Below are 19,715 nucleotides of genomic sequence, written 5' to 3' on the forward strand. Positions count from 1 at the left end.
TATAGGCACCATGGATGGGCACCTGGGATCCATGCATACAGCAGACAGACACTCAAGGGAGAGCGAAGGAGGAACACAACCTACAAGGTAAGTGGCTTCAGGTCTCAAAAGTCCTGTAGTCTTAATCCCTCCCATGGAGGAGGAGGAGGAGGAGGAGGAGGAGGGGGAGGAGGAGGAGGAGGAGAAGGAGCAGCAGCAGTAGCATCTCAGTCACCCTATGACTTTCCACAGAGCGCCCTGACCCAGGCTGGCACCTGATGTAGAAGCTGTCGCCAGGCAGGCCCTTGACCCGGGTGAAGTCCTCATGGCGGTGCTGCACCTTCAGGCGGATACTCTCCTTAGGTTTCAGCATCTCCACGTAGACGTCCTCCACAGTCCTGCTGCGCATATCCAGGTTGCCATACTGACCAGGGACAGGATACCAGGATCAGAAAGACAATGGCAGGGATCACTTGGGTACGCAGAAGGTTGCAGGATGGTGCCTGGCCTGAGACTCTGCCTGCCTCCCCGCTACAGGTCTCCCCAGGGCGCCTGCCTTATATGACTTCATGGCTACTAGAGTGAATAGAACCACCTAGCAGTGATGACCTCGACTTCCGCTTAGGAAACTGTATCTGTGGCACTGTGCTGGCTATTTTATATCAACTTGACACAAGCTAGAGTCATCTGAGGGGAAGGAACGCCAGCTGGGGAAATACTTCCATAAAACTGGGATGTAGGCAAACCTAAAGAGCATTTTCTTAATTAGTGATTGATGGGAAAAGGTACAGCCCACCTGGGTGAGGCTGCTGGACTTGGGTTCTATAAGAAAGCAGGCTGTGCAGGTCACAGAGAGCAAGCCAGTAGGCAGCACTCCTCCACAGTCTCTGTCTGCACCAGCTCCCACTTCTAGCCCTGTGTGAGCTCTGCCCTGACCTCCCTCAGTGATGGACTGTTATCTGGAAGGGTAAACTGAAATAAATCCTTTCCACCCAAAGTAGCTTTGTCCATGGTGTTTCATCACAGCAACTATATATAGTAACTCTAACTAAGCCAGCCAGCTATGTGCTAGCTCCCCCAGGCAGCGAGAAAGCCACACTAGTCACCTCAGAGACCTAGGGCTCATGAGACTGGCACCTCCTCTGCCTGTCCCAGATCGGAGGCAAGGCTGAGCCCTTGGGATGCTTCAGTGTCCCACCTCACTGCCCAGGGGCTTGGTAGTACCCATCGCTTTTGACACGAATAACCTCCCTTGACAAGTTGCTGGGCGAAGGGGAGCTCTACATCCTGTGTCATGTGAAAGGACACAAGCTGACAACACATGAACACGGCCTGGCACACACAGTGGAAGCACTCACCTCAAGGATGAGGTCCCCTGGCACGAGGCCATCAGGACCCTTGGCAGGACTGTCATCTTCCACCTCGGCCACAAACACTCCGTGCAGGTTCCCACCACACAAGTGCACCCCCAGATCCAGCTGGGATTTCTTGATGAAAACAATTCGGGGATCTGGGGTCTTCTTGCTGGTATCTCCCACAATCCTTTTGGGAAGGAAAATGAAGTCCTTAACATGTAGAAGGAGAGAGGCGGACCGAGTGGAGAAAGTCATGGCCAATGCCCCGCCTGCTTGCTTCACAGGCCTGGGCTTCCTGAGAGCCAAGGGTGAGCTGGTCACGGGCTCTCTTCTGTTGGGTCAGTACCGAATCAGAGGCTGAGGGGAGCCTTGTGAGAGACAGAAGAAAGAGGGCAAGGAACCAGAGAGAAAATGAGAAAGCCAGAGGGGACAGAGCTATGCTTCCGGCCCATCTGTCCCTCACTGTCTCAGGAGACATCCTTCCTGGACTGAGCTTGCCTGCCCTGGCCTCCCTGTTCAGAGGCAGCTCACTCGGTGACACACTGGAGCAGTTTCTATGCCAACTCATGCAAGGTTCTCACCATCAAGAGGCACAGGTGAGGCTGGGAACACAGTGAGGAAGGCAGACACGGAACAGGATAAGAAGGTAGAGCCCAACCCTGGTGACAAGCCTGCAGCTAAGTTCCAGTGGGAGTGTCCCCACACAGAACTGCCCCAATCTGCATGACACTGGTTGACACTTGGCTCCCATAAAAAAAGCCTGCTCCTGATACCATTCTGTTCCCAGGCTTCTCTAAGAGCCCCAGCCTGCTCACAGGAAATGCCCATAGCTGTCAACTCTGTCAGCCACAGATCTCAGCCATGGCTGCCTCTCCCAGCACAGGGCCTGGCCATACATCAGCACTGCCCCTGCTGGCCAGAGCCCCAGGGCTGATGAAGGTGGCATGTCTGGAAACAGAATGGGAGTAGGAAAGACAGACAGACAGACAGACAGACAGACAGCTGAGGTAGAGAAGGGGAAGGAGGAAGGGAGGAGGAAAACGACAGGCCTGGTGCGGGCTCTGTGCTACTGGAGCTGGGGAGTCAGATGGGCATTCAGCATGCCTATGCTGACCTGGAGCTGGAGGTGCTCTGCTTGGCTGGCGGGGCGCCAGGGCCTTCATCCTGTTCCATCAGTGGGTCGATGACAGAGGGATGTTCTGGGGTCGCAGCACTGCTGCCCTGGAGAGTAGAGTGAGGGGTGGCAGCAGGGTCCAGGTGGGAGCTGGGGGTGGGAAACAGGAGGAACGTGATGACACAGGCAGCCAGAGCCACCCCTCTTGCACTGGCAACAGGCCGAGACCGACAGTGGCTAGGGAACCCGGCTTCACACCCCGAGTCCTGACTCCAGTGAGGGACCCTCTCCAAAGGGGTCCAGCCTGGAGGACACACAAAGCCACTCTCCCTTCTTGTCTGTTTCATTCTCTGCCAATCCATGTCTGGTGGCTCTGCACAGGACCTGCTGTCCCTCCTGTCGCCTATCCTGGGACCCACAATTTAGGGGCAGGTACAGGCAGGTGTCCAGTGTTTGTTCACACACAGTCAACCACTGAGTATGAATCCCAAGCCAGGAGTTCAGCTTTGGTTACTACAGCCTCCCCCACCCCCCAAACCCCTCAAACCCAGCCATCCATACTCTAGTGTTTCAGGACCCTGTCTCTGGATACCCCTTGCTACAAATTCAAGGTGATTTATCTTCCCTAACTAGAGCCATCTCAAAAACTCGGACCTGGCATCAGGTAAGTACTCACCTGTTGTACCCATCTCTCCACCCCAGCCTGGACATCAGCCCCGGGGAAGCTCACCTGGAACGGGAGTGGCTGTTGAGCTGGTGGATGTGTGGGTTATACTGGGCCAGGATGGTGATGGTGTCACACTGCTGTCCAATGATGAGCCGGGCCTGCTGCTCAGTGGCACTCCTCAGGTTTATGCCATTGAACTGGGAAGATGCCCAGGGTGGAGTCAGCGAAGGGCAGTGACTGAGGCAGTGAACACGGGCGTGGGAGCATCGCTTTGTAGGGAGAAAGAGAGGAAGGAAGGAAGGAAGGAAGGAAGGAAGGAAGGAAGGAAGGAAGGAAGGAAGGAAGGAAGGAAGAAAGGAAGGAAGGGGCACTTCCTCTTACCTCAAGTAACTGGTCCCCATACTCAAGTCCGGCTTGATGGGCGATGCTCCCCATGGTCACCTTGGAGACATAGATGCCACCCTTCTCTCCACTCACAATGGAGATGCCCAGAGGCTCCGAACCCTTCTGCACCTTCACATGGCGTGGCTCTTCCACGAAAGGCCTGGAAAAAGGAGCCAAAGGTTTCAGGGACTCAGACCTAAGGCAGGAGAGCGGGGAGGCGGAGGTCCAGCATGCAGCCAGCGGTGCGAGGGAGGGCCTGAGCCCTGGTGTTCTGATCGTGACAGAGAATGGCAAACCAGCTCTGGGCAGAGGCACACATTCCTGAATCTGCATGCAAAACAAACACGGAAAAGATAGAGAATGGTTCATGTGAACTATAAGTCTCTCTCTCTCTCTCTCTCTCTCTCTCTCTCTCTCTCTGTCACACACACACACACACACACACACACACACACACACACACACATTTGTATTTGATGAAAAGATCCTGTCAGGATAAGCACTATACATATCCCGTGGAGGAGATTCTGCAGACACCCACTGGGGAACCATGATAGCTCCGCAGATACAATCTCTCCCTCCCAAAGTGACAGGAATAGCCAGTTCTTATACTTATGGGTCCCTAGGATGAAAATGAAGCAGCTTTAAGCCATGAGAAGAGGGCTGAGGGACACTGGAGCAAGGACGTGCCCATGCATTTACTAGCGGGGAGCTGCCTCCCACACCCAAGGGCATGAAGGGTGTGAGAACCTCAAGTCAGGCCAACCTCAGACTCCTCAGCGAGGAGGACCTGGGCCTAAAGGCCACGGGCAGCCTCAGAAGGATTCTGTGGTGGAAGAGACACATTGATCGGTAAAGGTTAGAGAGAAGGGATACTCGGGGAAGAGCACACACTTGAACAGACAGAAGACCCAGGATTCTGCCACGTTCTCCCCTCGCTGTGCTTCACCAGCCCAGCCCAGAGCCTCTTGGTCTCCATCAAAGGCTGAGGAGGGGGGATTACCCTGTAGAGCCCATGGAAAGTTCCAGGTTGTGACAGGCCTGTCACTACCATGAGCCAAACAGAACACCCACACATTCAGAAGACCTCAGCCTGGGTCTCTACAGCTGTGTCTCGAAATAGCAGTGACTAAAATGCTTTTTTCCCCTAAGTTAAAAAAAACAAACATATTTTATCTTTATATTTATTTATTTATTTGTGTGTATGTGTGTGCACGCACAGATGTGCATGCCATGTGCATATTCGGGGATAAGACAACTTTTGTGGTGGGGGTGGGGTCAGTTCTATCCTTCTACAGCGTAGGTGCAGAGGATCGAACTCAGGTCGCCAGGCCTGGCAACAAATGCCTTATCTGCTGAGCCACCTCACCACGCATGCTCCCTGAAATTCTTCTTACATTTTACTGACACCCTGCCAGGTGGTTTTACTTCCCAAAGCCGCCCCTCCACAGGTCTCCCCTCGACCTTCTAGCTCTGCAGTCAGGTCTGCCATTGCACATGTAGAGTGCCAAGTAGTCACAAGGACCCTTCTAAACAGACACCAATGAAAGACCATTCTCATAGCCCAGCCTAAAAAGATGGATCAGTAGAGTCACACCAAGGAGGAAGCAGAACTAGTTTCCATGCAAAGTCCATCCTCATCCAGTGACTACAGTTCCCTCTGTTCACATTAACATAGTATGTTTATCTTGTAAGTGTGGTGGCGCACGCCTTTAATTCCAGCACTTGGGAGGCAGAGGCAGGCAGATTTCTGAGACTGAGGCCAGCCTGGTCTACAGAATGAGTTCTAGGACAGTCAAGGCTACACAGAGAAACCCTGTCTCCAAAAAAAAAAAAACAAGCCAAAAAAACAAAACAAGTGGGTGACCAAATCTAATAATGTCACAATAAAGCTAAGAGGCTGGGGCTGGAGAGATTACCTTCACTCTTAATAATGTGTATTGCTCTTTCAGGACCTGATTCAGTTGTCAGCAGTCATGTTGGGCCACTCACAACCACCTGTAGCTCCAGTGTCACCGGATCTGATACCCTCTTCTGACCTCCAAGGGCACCCCAGCACTCATGTGCCTATACCTCAATATAAACATAGGCACAGACACATAGACATAGACACAGATAGACATAGACATAGACGAACTCACAGACACACACACACAGACACACACCCAAGAAACTTCCAAATGATCCTATGAATCAGGGTTTCCTGACATGGAAAGACAGAGAAATTCTGGGTGGGAGAACCTCCTAGTGACCTATATGCATGTTTATGTCAGTGGGTTTGTTTTTATTTAAGTTATGTCAGTATGGCGGTTTAAATATGTTTGGCCCATGAGAAATGGCACCATTAGGAGGTGTGGCTTGTTGATAGAAGTATGTGTCACTATTTAGGCTGGTTTTGAGGTTTCCTAGCGCTCAAGTTCTGGCCAGTATGGAAGAGAATCTCCTCCTGGCTGCCTTTGGGTCAAGGTATAGAACTCTCAGTTCCTCTAGCACCGTGTGTCTGCCCGCATGCTATCATGCTTCCCACTGTGATGATAATGGACTAAAACTCTGAACCTGGAAGCCAGCACCAATTAAATGCTTGCCTTTCTTTATGTTTATAAGAGTTGCCTTGGTCATGGTGTCTTTTCCCAACAATGAAACCCTAACTAAGCCGGTCTGTGTCTATGCGTGGGCAGATTTCGAGGGAGGGCCTCATGAAGACTGAGCAATGCCATCTGAGGAGGAGCAGCCGCTGTCTCCTTCTTCCATCCTCCTGTCATTCATCTCACACTTTACTGGGAGCCCCAGCAGGGCAGGGATCACCCACACCTACCTGGCTCTCTCCTGAAGCAGGGTGCTGGTGACAAGGCCCCTTCTACTTCTGAGGCCACACTTCATTTGGAGAAGCCAGAGCTGGAGCTGAGCATATCCCTCCACATTCTCACATGTGCCAGCCAGAAAGGACCCTGCACACTGCCCTAGTCTCCCAGCTGATGCCCTGGGACAGGGCCCTGGGGTTAGTGTGTCTGTTCCCCTGGGCTCTCGGGGTAATACTTGCTGAGTTTCCTTTCTCACAGGTTGAGATTTTCAAATCAAATATGACCTATTTTATTTATTTATGGATTTAGGGGATTTTTGGTTTTTGTTTTTGAGACAGGGTCTTACTCGGCTATCTTGGAATTCACCGAGATCCATTTGCCTGTGCGCATTTCATTTCTCCAAAAATAAAATAAAATAAAATAAAATAAAGTAAAATAAAATAAAATAAAATAAAATAAAATAAAATAAAATAAAATAAAAAACAAAACAAAACAAAACAAAACAAAACAAAATAAAATAAAATAAACTTTGGGGCAGGGCAAAAGAACCAAAAACTGCAGCAAACTATACATGGGGGTCAAAGAGAATGAGTTCTGTTCTCGTGAGGTCAGTGCAGTCAGTGTTTGTAACTCCTGCACATGGTTGGGATACAGCTCACTCTTGTGAAATGGACTTAATCGTAGGAACACTCATGCAACCAGACTTTTAGAACAGTGTTGCAAATGGGCCTGGCAAATAGTTAAGCAGCAAGCACGTGGGTGTCCCTGTCACCATCAGACCATCTCCAGCATCCTGCTTAGTTACTGCCTGGGGGGAAGAGCCCACCTTGCTCTGTCCCTGCCATCGACACCAGATCGACAAGGTCTCCAGCACCCACTATTTCTACAGTAGGCCTCAGGCACTCTGCACTACCCCATCACTGGAGCAGATAGGAAGTGCCCTGGGTTACCCCAGCCACAGGTGCCCATGACACGCACCTGTCCTTCCTCCGCTCCCCATGGGAAGAGGGGTTGACGGCGATCCTGGGCAGAGTGGAGGCTGAGGTCTGAGGCTGGTTACAGGAGGACAGGGCGTCGATGTTCAGCGGGGACCGGGGAGGAGTGCTACATTCAGAATGTGACAGTGAGCCTGCCAAGAGAGAAGAGGTGGGCGTGACTGGCTCTGCCATCTAGACACAGGCTGTGTGGGTCTCACCCTGTGACAGGACCCTGTCTAGGTCAGTCATTGCTTACTGTCCCCACACAACAGGCTCAGTCACCTTTCACCAGCCCACAGAGATGACTGGAAGGGGACCCAGGGGGACAGGCACAGGAGGGAATGCCCAGTTCCTACCTCTGTCAGAGCCCATGACAGACCGGGGATATCTTGGTGTTAATGGGATCTTGATCCGCTCTGCCTTGAACTGCAGGTTACTGGAAGACCCTGTTGTTCCAGGAGGAGACAAGGTGTTGGGCCTCGCGACTATACCGCAGCCCTGGGTCCTCACCTCCACTCAGCAGTGGAGTAACACAGAGAGGCTGTTGACTATCCCTGAGGGACATGATCTGAGGAGGACTACAGAGAAGCAGACCCGGAATATTCCAGAACAGGAGAACATGCCCCCAAATGCAACAGTCACCTAGCTGCTGCAGCGGATGTTCTATCTTCTCTCTGAAGCCCTAACGACTTCTCCCAGGGTCCTGCTACAAGGCAACAGGAAACCCCCCTCTGGGTTACATTTTCCCCAAGTATGTATCCACATAGGACACCCAGAATGACTAACTCAGGGTCAGGAAACAGGACTCCAACCAGGAGTCACCTGGAACAACCATGCAACCATCATAGACCCTGCAGGCAAAGGCCCCGCTTTGGAGAACATTGACAAGATGGACAGTTCGCAGGATATCAGTCATCCAGGGGAAGGAGCTGAGCTCTGCCTCTGGAGGGAAAGGAGTCACGTGGGCAGCCCACCCAAAGTCCTGGATACCAAAACTCGGGCACCAGTGGTAGTTACCAAGGCGGGCACTGGAGGGCAGAGAGTTGGAACCCTGGGAGGCTCTCATCTCAGAGTAGTCACTGCAGGCCCTGTGGCTCAGGTCCAGGCTGAGGCGTCCCTGATGCTGGACACTGTGAGTGAATCAGAGAGGTGAGGGGCCCTGGAGAAGGGCTAAGACATGACCACCAGGGAGAGACGCAGTAAGCGGCCTGGAGCTCCCTTAGACAGAAGAGTAAAGGTGTCCTTGCTATTGGCCTAGGATAGCAGACTAGCACTAGTTGCTTCTCACAGACAACATCTATTCAGGACCTGTCAGCCGCAGAGGAACCACACAAGGGCCAATACTGGGGTCAGATGGACAAGGAGAGCAAGACTCTGCCTTGAGTGGGCGTGGGCGGGGAGGCTGGCTGTGCACTGAGGGTCCTGGATACAGCAGGGCCGTGCCTCAGGGCAGCATGCCCAGGAAGCTGGGGCTAGCAGGGATCGGCCAGGGACTATCCACACCGACTGGCCTGGTCAGTCCCAACAAAGTGGTTCAGGCTGTGTAGTGACAACATCTCTTCCCCCACTTAAAACTCCCCCTAACCCCTGCCGTGGCCTCCCCTGTAGGTCTTTCAGAGTTCATGCCTTTGCCCAGGTCTCCTCCTGACTCTGTGGCAACTCTGCCTATGATCCCAGGCACCCAGCCCTCAGCCCTGCAGCTTCCTCCCAGAGGCTCCTCCCAAACTTTTGTATTGGTACTGTTGGTTGTTGTTGTTTTCACACTGAGGCATTAAACCCAGGGCCCTGTGAATGCAGGCACGTGTTCTACCACTGACCCACATCCCAGGCCCCATGGCTGACCATTACTGTTCTTCTGATCACAACAGCTGCTCGGATGCCACAGTACCCTCTGCGACCACTCTGTCCTAGAGACCCTTTTCCAGTCACAGCACAGCTGTCACCCTGTTTCACTGTCTCAGGGCCACTTATCACCACAATCTGTCTGTCTTCCACATGAGTAGAAAGCTGTCTTTCAAGTTTACCACTGTCTGACCTCAAAACCAGAACAACCACTAGGGCATAGTAGGTGCTCATTAAAAAAAAAAAATGGCCAAACAAATGACTAGGGGGATCCTGAGCCCCTTCACACATGTTTCTTAATTTCAGGTTTCTTTGAATCCCAGCGTGAGCTCACTCAGCATCCTCTAAGCCCTGCTCTGCCTCCTCAGCCCTTTCCTAGCTAGCCAAGAGGCTCCTCTGTTCACAGGCCTCTATGTGAATAGCTCTCCAACCAGGAGGCTGGACAGCTGGTACTCAGGATAGCATAGGTGCCTTGACATACCTGGGAGACAAGCTCTGGGAACCAGCATCACGGGGCACAGGCGGAGAGCCACAGGGAACCACCCTGTGGCTGCGCACAGTGTAAATGGGGTTCCTCAGAATGGAGCTCACAGTGGTGCTGGGAGTCACACTCCGGGGAACAGTGCCTAGAAATGAGTCAGGTCAGAACAGTGGTTCCAGAACAGCCAGTGCTGGACTGGCCCACACCCTCCCACAAACACCCAACAGTCGCCATCTTCAAGGAAAAGGATTCTAGGTGAGACTTTTAGCCACCGAATTTGCTGCATGGCTTTGACCTCTGGGCTTTCCCCAACCGTCAGAGAGGACTGACCCTCACAAGGAGCCAAGAACACATCTCACAGAGACGGGACCAACAACCACAATTACGGGCTGAATATGTGTGACAATATCCCCTCTTTTCACAGACTAGACTTCCCCGTGAGCCCAGAATAACCCTGTTCCCAGCTCCTGTCCTAGCAGCTTACCCACAGATGGCCGGTTGGGGTAGAATAGAGGGTTGCCATGCCGGCTAGCGTGCCCTGGTGAGTACGGGGACCATTCCTGACCCTCTGGGGAGAGCTCTGCGCTGGCTGGAACACACTCCTGTCCCTGCAGAATGAAAGGTGTCTGCTGCAGAGAGTGGCCACTCAGCAGGATCGGAGGCTGCCTTCTGCCTGTGCACCAGCTCTTCCCACTCAGGCTGAGGAGAGACCGACCAGTGCGAGGAGACACTGCCCTCACGCTGCCACCTACGCAGACAAAGGGTTTCCTCTCCAGACCCATCAGAAGGCAAATGCAGAGAAAGAATCTTGTCTTTCAAATAAACAGATTGTGGGATGGTGGGTGGGAAGGCATGTCAGAGACTGGATGTGCAGCGAGCAGCGTGCGCTGTGCCCTGCTCAAAGGAAGCCCTCTCCCTTCCTGAAACGAGCACTCGCAGCTGCTCTGCCCAACTACCAGCCTCAGGTAGACCATTCATCTCCCCAGATGTTCTGGGGCAATTCTGTCACTTAGCTATTGGTTTTCTATTTGTTTATTTGTTTGTTTTTTAACAAGCTCAAAAACTTCTGTGGAAAGCAAGCCAAACACTATGTTCGGATAAGTGTTCTCCTGGGGCCGTGTCCCACTGCCATGCATGTCCCGTGACCCTTTCCCATCTCCTAGAGGGGACTGGTGCTCACTGGCATCCACCTGCCGCCCTATGCACTCCTGAAGGCTCACACCGCCACCAAAGGCACCAGCCCTGTACAGGCCTGGGAAACTGTGGGGGCTGCCTTGCAGGCTCCACCCCCACTGCTTCCGCCCCAGCCCAACCTCTACCTCCAGGCACTGAGCAGGGATCACTACTGGAGAGATCTTGGGCCGAAAACTGGGGGCAGACTTGGGCCGGCGCCGCTTCTGCCCCAGCTCGTCCACTTTCTGGGAGGTGAGGTCTTCATCACAGGGCTTCTTGGCGGGCAGGCAGGAGGCGTCTCCGTCCCCTTCAGCGTGGTAGCTGGAGGCAATGCGGACCCTGGCCTTCCGAGGAGGTGAAGCTTGCATGGGCTCGCCGGGGTCCATGCTGGGGGGCGGGGCACTGGGAGGGCTTGTGGAAGGCGAGCTGCCCACCAAAGTGGCTTCTGACTCAGAACTGGTCTCCAGCCTGTGTTGGAACTTGATAGAGTCACTTCTCCTGGGGGGCTTTGGGGGCGTCAGAGACCCTACCCTCTTGGAGGGCTGAGGGGAGTGAGTAAGGCCAGGGCCTGGAAGCAGGTAGTCTATTTTGGGGGGCGTCTGTGGGCGCTTGAAAGTATTTGGGTCAAAGATGGACTTCCTTTGCTTGGGTTTCTTGTACACAGAGAGCTTTTCAGGCCCTGAGGTGGAGCCAAGCACAGCCTTGGGCCAGGTCCCACCGCTATGGGAGCCCTCAGGATCCATCTTGTCTAGGGGAGCCTCTACTGCCCCACAGGGGCCTACCTCAGTCTCAAAAGACAGCAGTGGCCGCTGGCTCTGCACGTCCACCAGCCCATAGCCACGTTCTGCCGAGGTATCAGAGCGAAATGAGTTCAGACTGCGCTCAGAGGCGCTAGGACAGGCCTGAGGGGAGGCTGGAGAGGAGGCTCCAGAGAAGGGCTTGTGCAGAAAGGAACTGCTGCCCCCAGAGTGACCCAGGTCCTTCCTATCCTCCAGCCGATCTGGGTAGAAAATGTCCGTCTGCGTGGAGTTATTGTGCTGTAATAAGTTCCTCTTGTTATGTGCCTGGACCTCTGGGCCGTGGGCTCGGCAACTCAGCATCCTATCTGAGTCCTTGATATTTTCAAAGATGTTCTGGCCACTCCATGAGGAGCTCTGGGGAAACACCTGAGCCAGGGGTACAGAGGGGCAAGAGAGAGAGGAGGGGAGATGTGGTTACTTAACTGCCATTGGAAACCATGCCCAGAATGGAGCAGTGGAAAAGAACGGCCACAGCTCCTCAGCAGAGACAGACAGACAGACAACAGGTACATACAGATGAATGTGCATATTAGAGTCTAACAGTGAAGTTTTCTGATGAGCATGGCTAGGCAAAACTCATAAGAGCAATAATCCTCTTGGCTTTGAGCACTCATCTGCAGCCAACCTGCGCACTGCGTACGAATCAGTAAGCATAAAGGTAAATTATTCATGGTAACCCAGGCAACAGAAAACTAACCAGGGCTAAGAGGAGCGCTCTCACATCACAAAAAGACCCAGAAACAACCATTGGTAAATGAGTAAGCATATATGAAAAGGATCCAACTAGATGGTGTTCTAGGAAAGGCAGACATCTGGATTGATGGTTCTTGGTAGCAAAAAGAAAAATGGAAACGACCTAGCAGGACTCAGGAGACTTTCACGGCAGTGAAGTTACCTGTGGAATACTTTACTGATGACCACGTGTTAGTGTACACGTGTCCAAACCAGTGGTTCTCAACCTGTGGGATTTACCTTATAATCCATAACAATAGCAAAACTACAGCAATGAAGTTATAAAGTAGCAAGGAAAATAATTTCTTCACCCCGATATGAGGACTGTATTAAAGAGCCGCAGCATCAGGAACATTGAGAACCACTGGTCCAAACCCACCCAATATACAGCATCACCAGGGAACCCGTTAAGCTAGGCAGCAGTGACGACTCATCATCTATGCCAAATGGACCGTGCAAATGCAAGGTGTCAATACCAGGAGAAGCCTAGGCTGGAAGACCCTTGCAAAGGAACACATAAGAGCAGCCTGCCTGCCAGCCCAGATGCTCTGTAGACCTAAAACAGTCCCCAAACATCCATCAGTTTAAAAGAGTAACTTAGAAAACATCTCACAGTGAAACGGACAGACTCATGTTTCTAAATTTCTATTGCTAACCTTTCCAACTGTGTAGGAGAACTGATATAGCAGTATGAGTGCCCACATACCCACCCACCAGATTCAACCATTTTACCAGATAGCCTTTATCATATTCACCAATGCTGACATGAAGAGCACTGGAAAGGTCCATATATCTTGGTATTTCCTCAGCTAAGATCTTCTGAGTGAACCATCACAGATGACCATTCTCCACTAAATTCCAAGGTCGGTGCCAGACCTAAGGAACCTACCTATCTCTAGGGCCATCAGAATGTCCAGTCCCCGTTGAAATGTGCCCAGCTGTTCTTAACAGTATTGTTTTTCAACCTATATCCAGTCAGTTTTCCTACCCCCTGCATTTGGAAATCAATATAGCCCCCCCCCCAAAGTTCCTGGCACCCTTTAGAAACAGCTGAGGAGCACGAAGCTGAGGCTTCTTCTCACCCTCCCAGCCGTAGCTGAAGTGCCCAGTGCCCACCTTCAGGAGGGAGAGGGTCAAGGAGTCTTGACAGCTGCGCAGCAGAGATTCACATTCATTCAGAGACTTATTGTCCAGTGCAATACCGTTGATCTAGGGCCAGAGAGAGAGTTGTCAGGCCTACTGATGGGGTGGCCTCAGTGGTCCCAGGCTGCCAGGCCAGGGGCTGGGCCCACCTGCCAATCCTAGGGCTCTTTATGTAAGGAGCCAAACTCAGGGATTAGAGAAGGAAAGCAGGACCCTCCCCAGCAACACCTGGACATAGACAAGTATCTTCTGAAGCAAGTGGAACAGGGACCCCGGGGAGACATCCTACTGTGTGCTACCAGTCCACTCCTTCATGAATTATATCTGCCTCCCGGAGGGGGGTGGAGAATGGAAAGGAGAAACTGTTGTGACACAGAAAGCACCACATGAAATGAAGCGCTGCCATTATCAAAGAGAAAGACTCAACTCCCTCTCCTGGAATCTGTCCTCCTCTCTCACAGACACGGTCAAACTTTCTCTAAAGAAAGCACATCATGTGATGAATGCCTGTGTGTGGTACACCCAAGCCACGGAAACACCTGCTAATGGAAAGAACTAACTGTTGGGACCCAGAACACTTGGAGGCTGTCATAGGGTGGTGTTGAGTAGATACAGCCTCGATGGAGTCACATACTGTATGGTGTCATTCATAGGTCAACTTGACCGCCAGGGTGACAGACTGTGTGTGCAGGAGGAGAACTATAAAGAGGGCACAGAAGGGGAACCTGTATGATAAAGAAACAGTTCTGTGTGTCTGAAGGATTACTAAATGCTTTCTGATTGAATGTGAGGTCAGCTCCAGAGAAGGGAATCCAAGCCTGAGATCGTAAACCTGCTCAAAGCTCATGGCTCTGAGGGTCTGTTGTTTTACTAAATGGTCACGTTGTCTGACTACCTTCTAAATACTTATGTTTACATCTATGGCTTTATGCTGCTTTCAACCTTAGCTGGTGAAGCCTCTTTCTGCAGTAGATACTGGGTAATGTATTGACTCACAGCTGACCAAAGTGGAGAGAATAAACAGCTACTGAGTGATCAGCCTTAAATTGATCATCTATACCAACTACCCGAGTCTCAGAACATGGAAAGAGGAGACAGAATTTAAGGGGGAGGCTAGGGAGCAATGCTGTGAAGTCCTGTCATCTGAACATGACATGGCAGATGTGGGCGGTAGTTGTCGGGGGAAGCAGGGGTGGGGAATGAAGATAGATTGTATACATGTCTGAAACCATCAGTGAATAAGTAAAAGATTTTTTTTTAAAAGTCTTGCACAATACACAGCCATATCCAAATGGGCAAATGTGCCAAGACATCATGTTGTGACATCATAGCTCCAGTGTGTGACATCACAATGCTCCTGTGTGCCAACGAAATACTAAATGCTAACCTTCACATCACTGTTTGTAAATCACTTTACCTTCTACATTGTTTCGAGTGGTTCATAGTGTTGTCACTGCTCCACTGGAACATCACATTGCTCCAAAGTGGCATCACAATGTTCCATGATGCTGTCACAACACTGCAAGTGACATTACAGCTCCACCGTGATATCAGAGGGCTCTACTGCGTTTTCACAGTACGCGGCCACAATGCTATATAACACCTCTCGGTTGTACTATCATAATGTGTCGTCTTATCACAATGCTCAACAAGACATGCCAAGTTTTTATGGCATCAGAGATCCTTTGTGCCTTCACAATGCTGCGTATGATATTTAAAAAACAATTCAAAAACAAGAAAAGGATAGATGATTCTTGAGGAGCAACTCTCAAGGGTGACCTCTGACCTCCACATGTTCTGGAACACATGCATACACACACCTGCAGATACATGTACCCATACAAAGACACACACTGCCACCTCCACACACAAAAACTAAAAAGAAAGTATCTAGGGAATATGATTATGTTGGGAAGGGCAATTGATGTGCATTTTCTGGTACCTGGTACCAGTGTCAAGAGCTTTCCATATGACCATGCTGGTTTTAAGCACTGGCTCTCCTCAAACCCGAGGAACACTGGCAGGGGTATGCAGTGATGAGCTCTCTCCATCAAGTTCTGGTGAGGCTGACAGGAGAGGTTACTGGTTGCCATTGAGCACTGTTTATAGATGTAAAGATGCCCACACTGGACTGGCTGGCCAGTAACATAAGCTGACATCCCTGAGGACCCACATGGGGGCTGAAGATGTGCTCTGTATACAGACAGCTTGCCTAGCACACATGACAGTCTACACCCGAGGTACCATCCCAATACCACCGACTGATTAATTATATCAATCTAGAAGGAACTGCAGGAGGAAATGATTAAGTGTATCAAATTAGAAGGAACTCCTAGACATGAATTTCTCTAGGTCATGAGGTCAAAAGGAAAAGGCAGGGTGAACAAATGAGGATGTTGCAGTTCCAAATGAGCTGTAAAACAGAGCTATACAATACAGTACAAGCAGAGACGGCATGCTTGGGGCAGTGCTGGGAGGAAAGACAGTACACTGTTAACCATGGGAGTCCACAGATGGCTCCAGAACAGGATGGCAGGCTGTCACTACTGCCTTGCACCGAACTGGAATTTTACATGTGTGCCACAGAAAGGCACAATGTGCTTCCCGCATCAGCGGGTTGGTCTGAAGACTGACATATGCAAGCCCTGATATTCAGCAAATGTTCGACATTTCTCATCTAGTGCTGAGATTAGGGTCTGGAAACTGCTGTACTACGGGTGAGGCTCACTGTGGGACCTGGGACAACACAGATGGTGATGATGACTATACGTCATCATCGAGAGGAGGCAGTTTTCCGTGTGCATAATCAAGCCTGGTGAGGTAGGTACCGTTAGTGAAGACTGACTTAGAGAGCACCCACGAGGCAGAAGGCAAACCGCAGAGCCCACTGATGTGTTTAAACACAAAGCCAGAACCCTATATATATCTATAGAGTCTTACTTCAGCACTAGAGGTCTGGGCTGGAGCGCCTTCCATGTGGGGCAGATCTCTAGGAGTGGATTCAAAACACAACAGGAACGACTACTTTTGCTCTACGTGGGTTTTTTTAAACCATGTGACCATTTTATAGCAAACAGGATTTATGTTGGTAATTTTAAAAAAAGGTTAATAGAGGAGGCATACTGTTCAGTAAAGAAGTATATTTAAACCAGACACAGTCACTCTGAGGCAGGACGATTATTGAATTGCCTTATCTCCTCTCAATACATACATACATACATACATACATACATACATACATACATACATACATAAATGACTGAAAAACAAATCCCAGATGTTCTTTGATGGAAAAGTATCCATTATAGAGAGGCATCCACATACTGAGGAATGCTTAAGAAAGGCTTGATTGCCTTCAGTGAGCACTTGTCTTCTTCCTCCTAGACTGTTCTGCTCTTCCTAATGTGCTACAACATTCACTGTCGCAGGACTCAGCACTTTCCTTAGGAAAAAGGGATTATTTTCAATGTTCATACAGTGCAATGCCCATGACCTCTTATTCAAGGCTCCCGGAGGCCTACGCGTAGCAGACCGACCGCTCTGTTCAGGAGACTCACCGCAACAATCCTGTCTCCCACGGCGAGGGACCCCTCTTTGGCAGCCGGGCTTCCGGGCACCACAGCGGCAGCATACACTCCGTTCTCCAAACTGATGCCACTATCTACAAGTCACAGAGGGTACTGGATGACCTGGCCTGCCTGCCCCATCCCAATTCTGCTGCCTAAATTTATCAAAGGGACTGAATCCCTTTCTGTGCCATCCCCACGGGGAGCTCGTCACACCCCTAACTGGTGACTCGGGTGACCTCCCTCCAGGAGAGCACCTGGGCTCCACCAACATGCATCCCTGGGAACAAGGTGACCCCACAAACACAGTCCCCCTCCAGCGACGGGGTGTCTGCCTCATCTGAGGCCTACTACCTTTCTGTCCACTGAGGTTGATATGCAGAGGTGTGACGACCTTCCCACCCAGGGACTTCCTCCGCCTCACAACCATGTTGATGGCCCCCTCTCCATGGAGGAGTGCCTTGATGGCCTGTTTCTTGTCCTTGTTGATGAGGTCCACATCGTTGATTCTCAGCAGCCAGTCGTTGACCCTGAGGACGAACAAGGCCAGTCAGGCACCCGCTCAGACCCTGGGGCCAGTAGCCGCCTCTCACTAGCCCATTTCCAGGCTCACTTGTCAGCGAGCAGGTTCCCTGCATCTGAACTCAAAAGGGTTGCAGCCTCCAGAGTACACAGTTCTAAAACTCACGGATGCTGGCCAAAGACAGACTGCCTCGGTTCGAATCCTGACTCTGCCACTCACTAGCCGTGGCACCTAGTGTTTCTGTGTCCTCATCTGTAAGGTGGGGCAATATTTGCACTTGCCTCAATTTATAAAGATTAACAATTAAAAGATACAGTGTGCACAGCAGTACTTGACAGTAGTTAGGACAGCGTTATCACTCTGTCCTCTTCAGAATTTCACGGAATGAGCAGGCAGTGCCACGACCTGTTCTCATCACATACTCCTGAGCCCTGATCTCCCACAGAAGCAAAAACACAGCTCCTGCTACCTGGAGAAAAGGCAGATTTAGGGGGCACCCAGGAGGTGGTCTCCTTTAAGACCATCCCAGCTGAGGCTGGAGCTTCAGACGGCTCTGTGAGTCCTCTGATACTAGGACATGTTCATTTTGCTGCCAGCTGTCCTCCTTGGAGCCCCTCTTGCCCTCTCAGGGCGGGACCTCCTCAGCTCTTACCTTAAGCGACCATCAGCGATGCTTCCTTTGTCCACTTTAGTAACAAATATGCCACAATCCCCTGGGAAGCAGGGCTCATTCACACCTTCTGCCATGTCAAACCCAAGTGCTTTCAAGTCAATATCCTCCTGTCAAAACAGCACCAGCAGATCTTTATAAAGCAGAGAGAAGAAAGACCCTGGACCCCAAGCAAGGCACTCAAGCCTTGGGATGGGCATCAACGGACAGCTGTGCCTGCCCATTCTAGCCACGGCAGACATCCCTGTGAGCATTGCCCCTGGTCTTTCACTGGGGCCTCTGCCTTCCATGGGATTTGTCAGCACCACCATAAGGCACAGAAGTAGCCCAGCTTGGATAGTATGCTGACTAGTCTTATGTCAATTAGACATAGGACAGTCATTTGGGAGATGGAAATCTCACTTGAGAAAATGCTCCCACAAGATCAGACCACAGGCAAGCCAATGGGGCATTTTCTTAATTAGTGATTGATGGGGGAGAGTCCAGCCCATTTTGGATGGGGCCATCCCTGGGTAGTGGTCCTGGGTTCTCTATTTAAGGCAGGCTGAGCAAACTATGGATAGCAAGCCAATAAGCAGCAAGCACTCCTCCATGGCCTCTGCATCAGCTCCTGTCTCCAGGTTCCTGCCCTGTTTGGGTTCCTATTCTGACTTCCTTCAATGATGAACAAAGATGTGAAAACATAAACCAAATAAATCCTCTCTTCCCCAAGTTGCTTTGGCCATGGTGATTCATCCCAGCAACAGCAACCCCAACTGGGATGGATGGCTACAAGGAAAAGATGCATACTACTTGGGGGAGGTGGCCATGAAACAAGAACCACCAGGGGCATCCTCTACTGCCCCAAAGTCCCCCCACTCAAGAGAGAGGACAAGCACAGCCACCCAAGCAAGCAGCTTACCGTCTCTCTCTCAAATTCCACGACTTCTGTCTCCCACTCCATGGAATCCGTGTCGATGGCCGAGTCGTGGGAACTGTGGGCCATCAGCTGCCGGAATCGGGCCTCCTTCTCCAGCTGGCACTCCATCTGCTCCCTGTCAACAGGAGAACTGTGGAAGTGGCCCTTTTGAAGGGGAACATCCCAAGGAATCACGGCTCAAAACTAAGGCAGCCACTCCTGAAATTGAAGCAGGGCTCTTTCTCCTGGTATTCAAGCTTCCTGATAAACTAGGTTAAGGCTTTCGAGAATTATCAGTGGGTTTCCATAGTAGTGTTTTTTTTAAACACAGAAACTCTTCCCAAATTTATCTAGAGGCCCAAAGTAATTGAGGTCAAAGGCCAGCAAGAGGCCTAGAGATGCAGCCTCTTGCTACAGTGGTGGAATGCTTGTCTAGCATCGACAAGGCTCGGAGGTAAAACCATGATGGTTGTTAGTTTTTTTGTTGTTGTTGTGTTTTGGAGACAGGGTCTCACTGTGTAGACCAGGCTATCCCAGAACTTGCTCTGTAGACCACACTGGCTTTGAACTCAGAGATCCTCCTGGCTATGCCTCCCAAGTGTGGGGACTA

The 19,715-nt window shown here is 51.1% G+C and overlaps 1 protein-coding gene across 3 annotated transcripts in view; it reads right to left on the reverse strand.

Annotated features, from left to right (window-relative positions):
• Dlg5 (discs large MAGUK scaffold protein 5) overlaps window positions 1-19,715 on the reverse strand; it is a 106,103-nt gene that overhangs the window by 13,995 nt on the left and 72,393 nt on the right. For 2 of the 3 annotated variants that reach the window (XM_052189884.1, XM_052189882.1), the window contains 16 exons: window positions 19,109-19,256; window positions 18,190-18,317; window positions 17,369-17,544; window positions 17,006-17,109; window positions 13,422-13,514; window positions 10,920-11,939; window positions 10,085-10,208; window positions 9,601-9,745; window positions 8,295-8,407; window positions 7,634-7,723; window positions 7,279-7,429; window positions 3,497-3,659; window positions 3,179-3,312; window positions 2,449-2,598; window positions 1,338-1,521; window positions 255-403 (listed from right to left, as the gene is read on the reverse strand). In XM_052189884.1, coding sequence (XP_052045844.1) covers window positions 255-403; window positions 1,338-1,521; window positions 2,449-2,598; window positions 3,179-3,312; window positions 3,497-3,659; window positions 7,279-7,429; window positions 7,634-7,723; window positions 8,295-8,407; window positions 9,601-9,745; window positions 10,085-10,208; window positions 10,920-11,939; window positions 13,422-13,514; window positions 17,006-17,109; window positions 17,369-17,544; window positions 18,190-18,317; window positions 19,109-19,256 — 3,072 coding nt within the window. The remainder of the gene's footprint in view (window positions 1-254; window positions 404-1,337; window positions 1,522-2,448; window positions 2,599-3,178; window positions 3,313-3,496; window positions 3,660-7,278; window positions 7,430-7,633; window positions 7,724-8,294; window positions 8,408-9,600; window positions 9,746-10,084; window positions 10,209-10,919; window positions 11,940-13,421; window positions 13,515-17,005; window positions 17,110-17,368; window positions 17,545-18,189; window positions 18,318-19,108; window positions 19,257-19,715) is intronic. The other variant, XM_052189883.1, reaches the window with a different exon arrangement.

The sequence above is a fragment of the Apodemus sylvaticus genome, chromosome 8, assembly GCF_947179515.1.
Source record: "Apodemus sylvaticus chromosome 8, mApoSyl1.1, whole genome shotgun sequence".
NCBI classification, from domain to species: Eukaryota; Metazoa; Chordata; class Mammalia; order Rodentia; family Muridae; genus Apodemus; species Apodemus sylvaticus.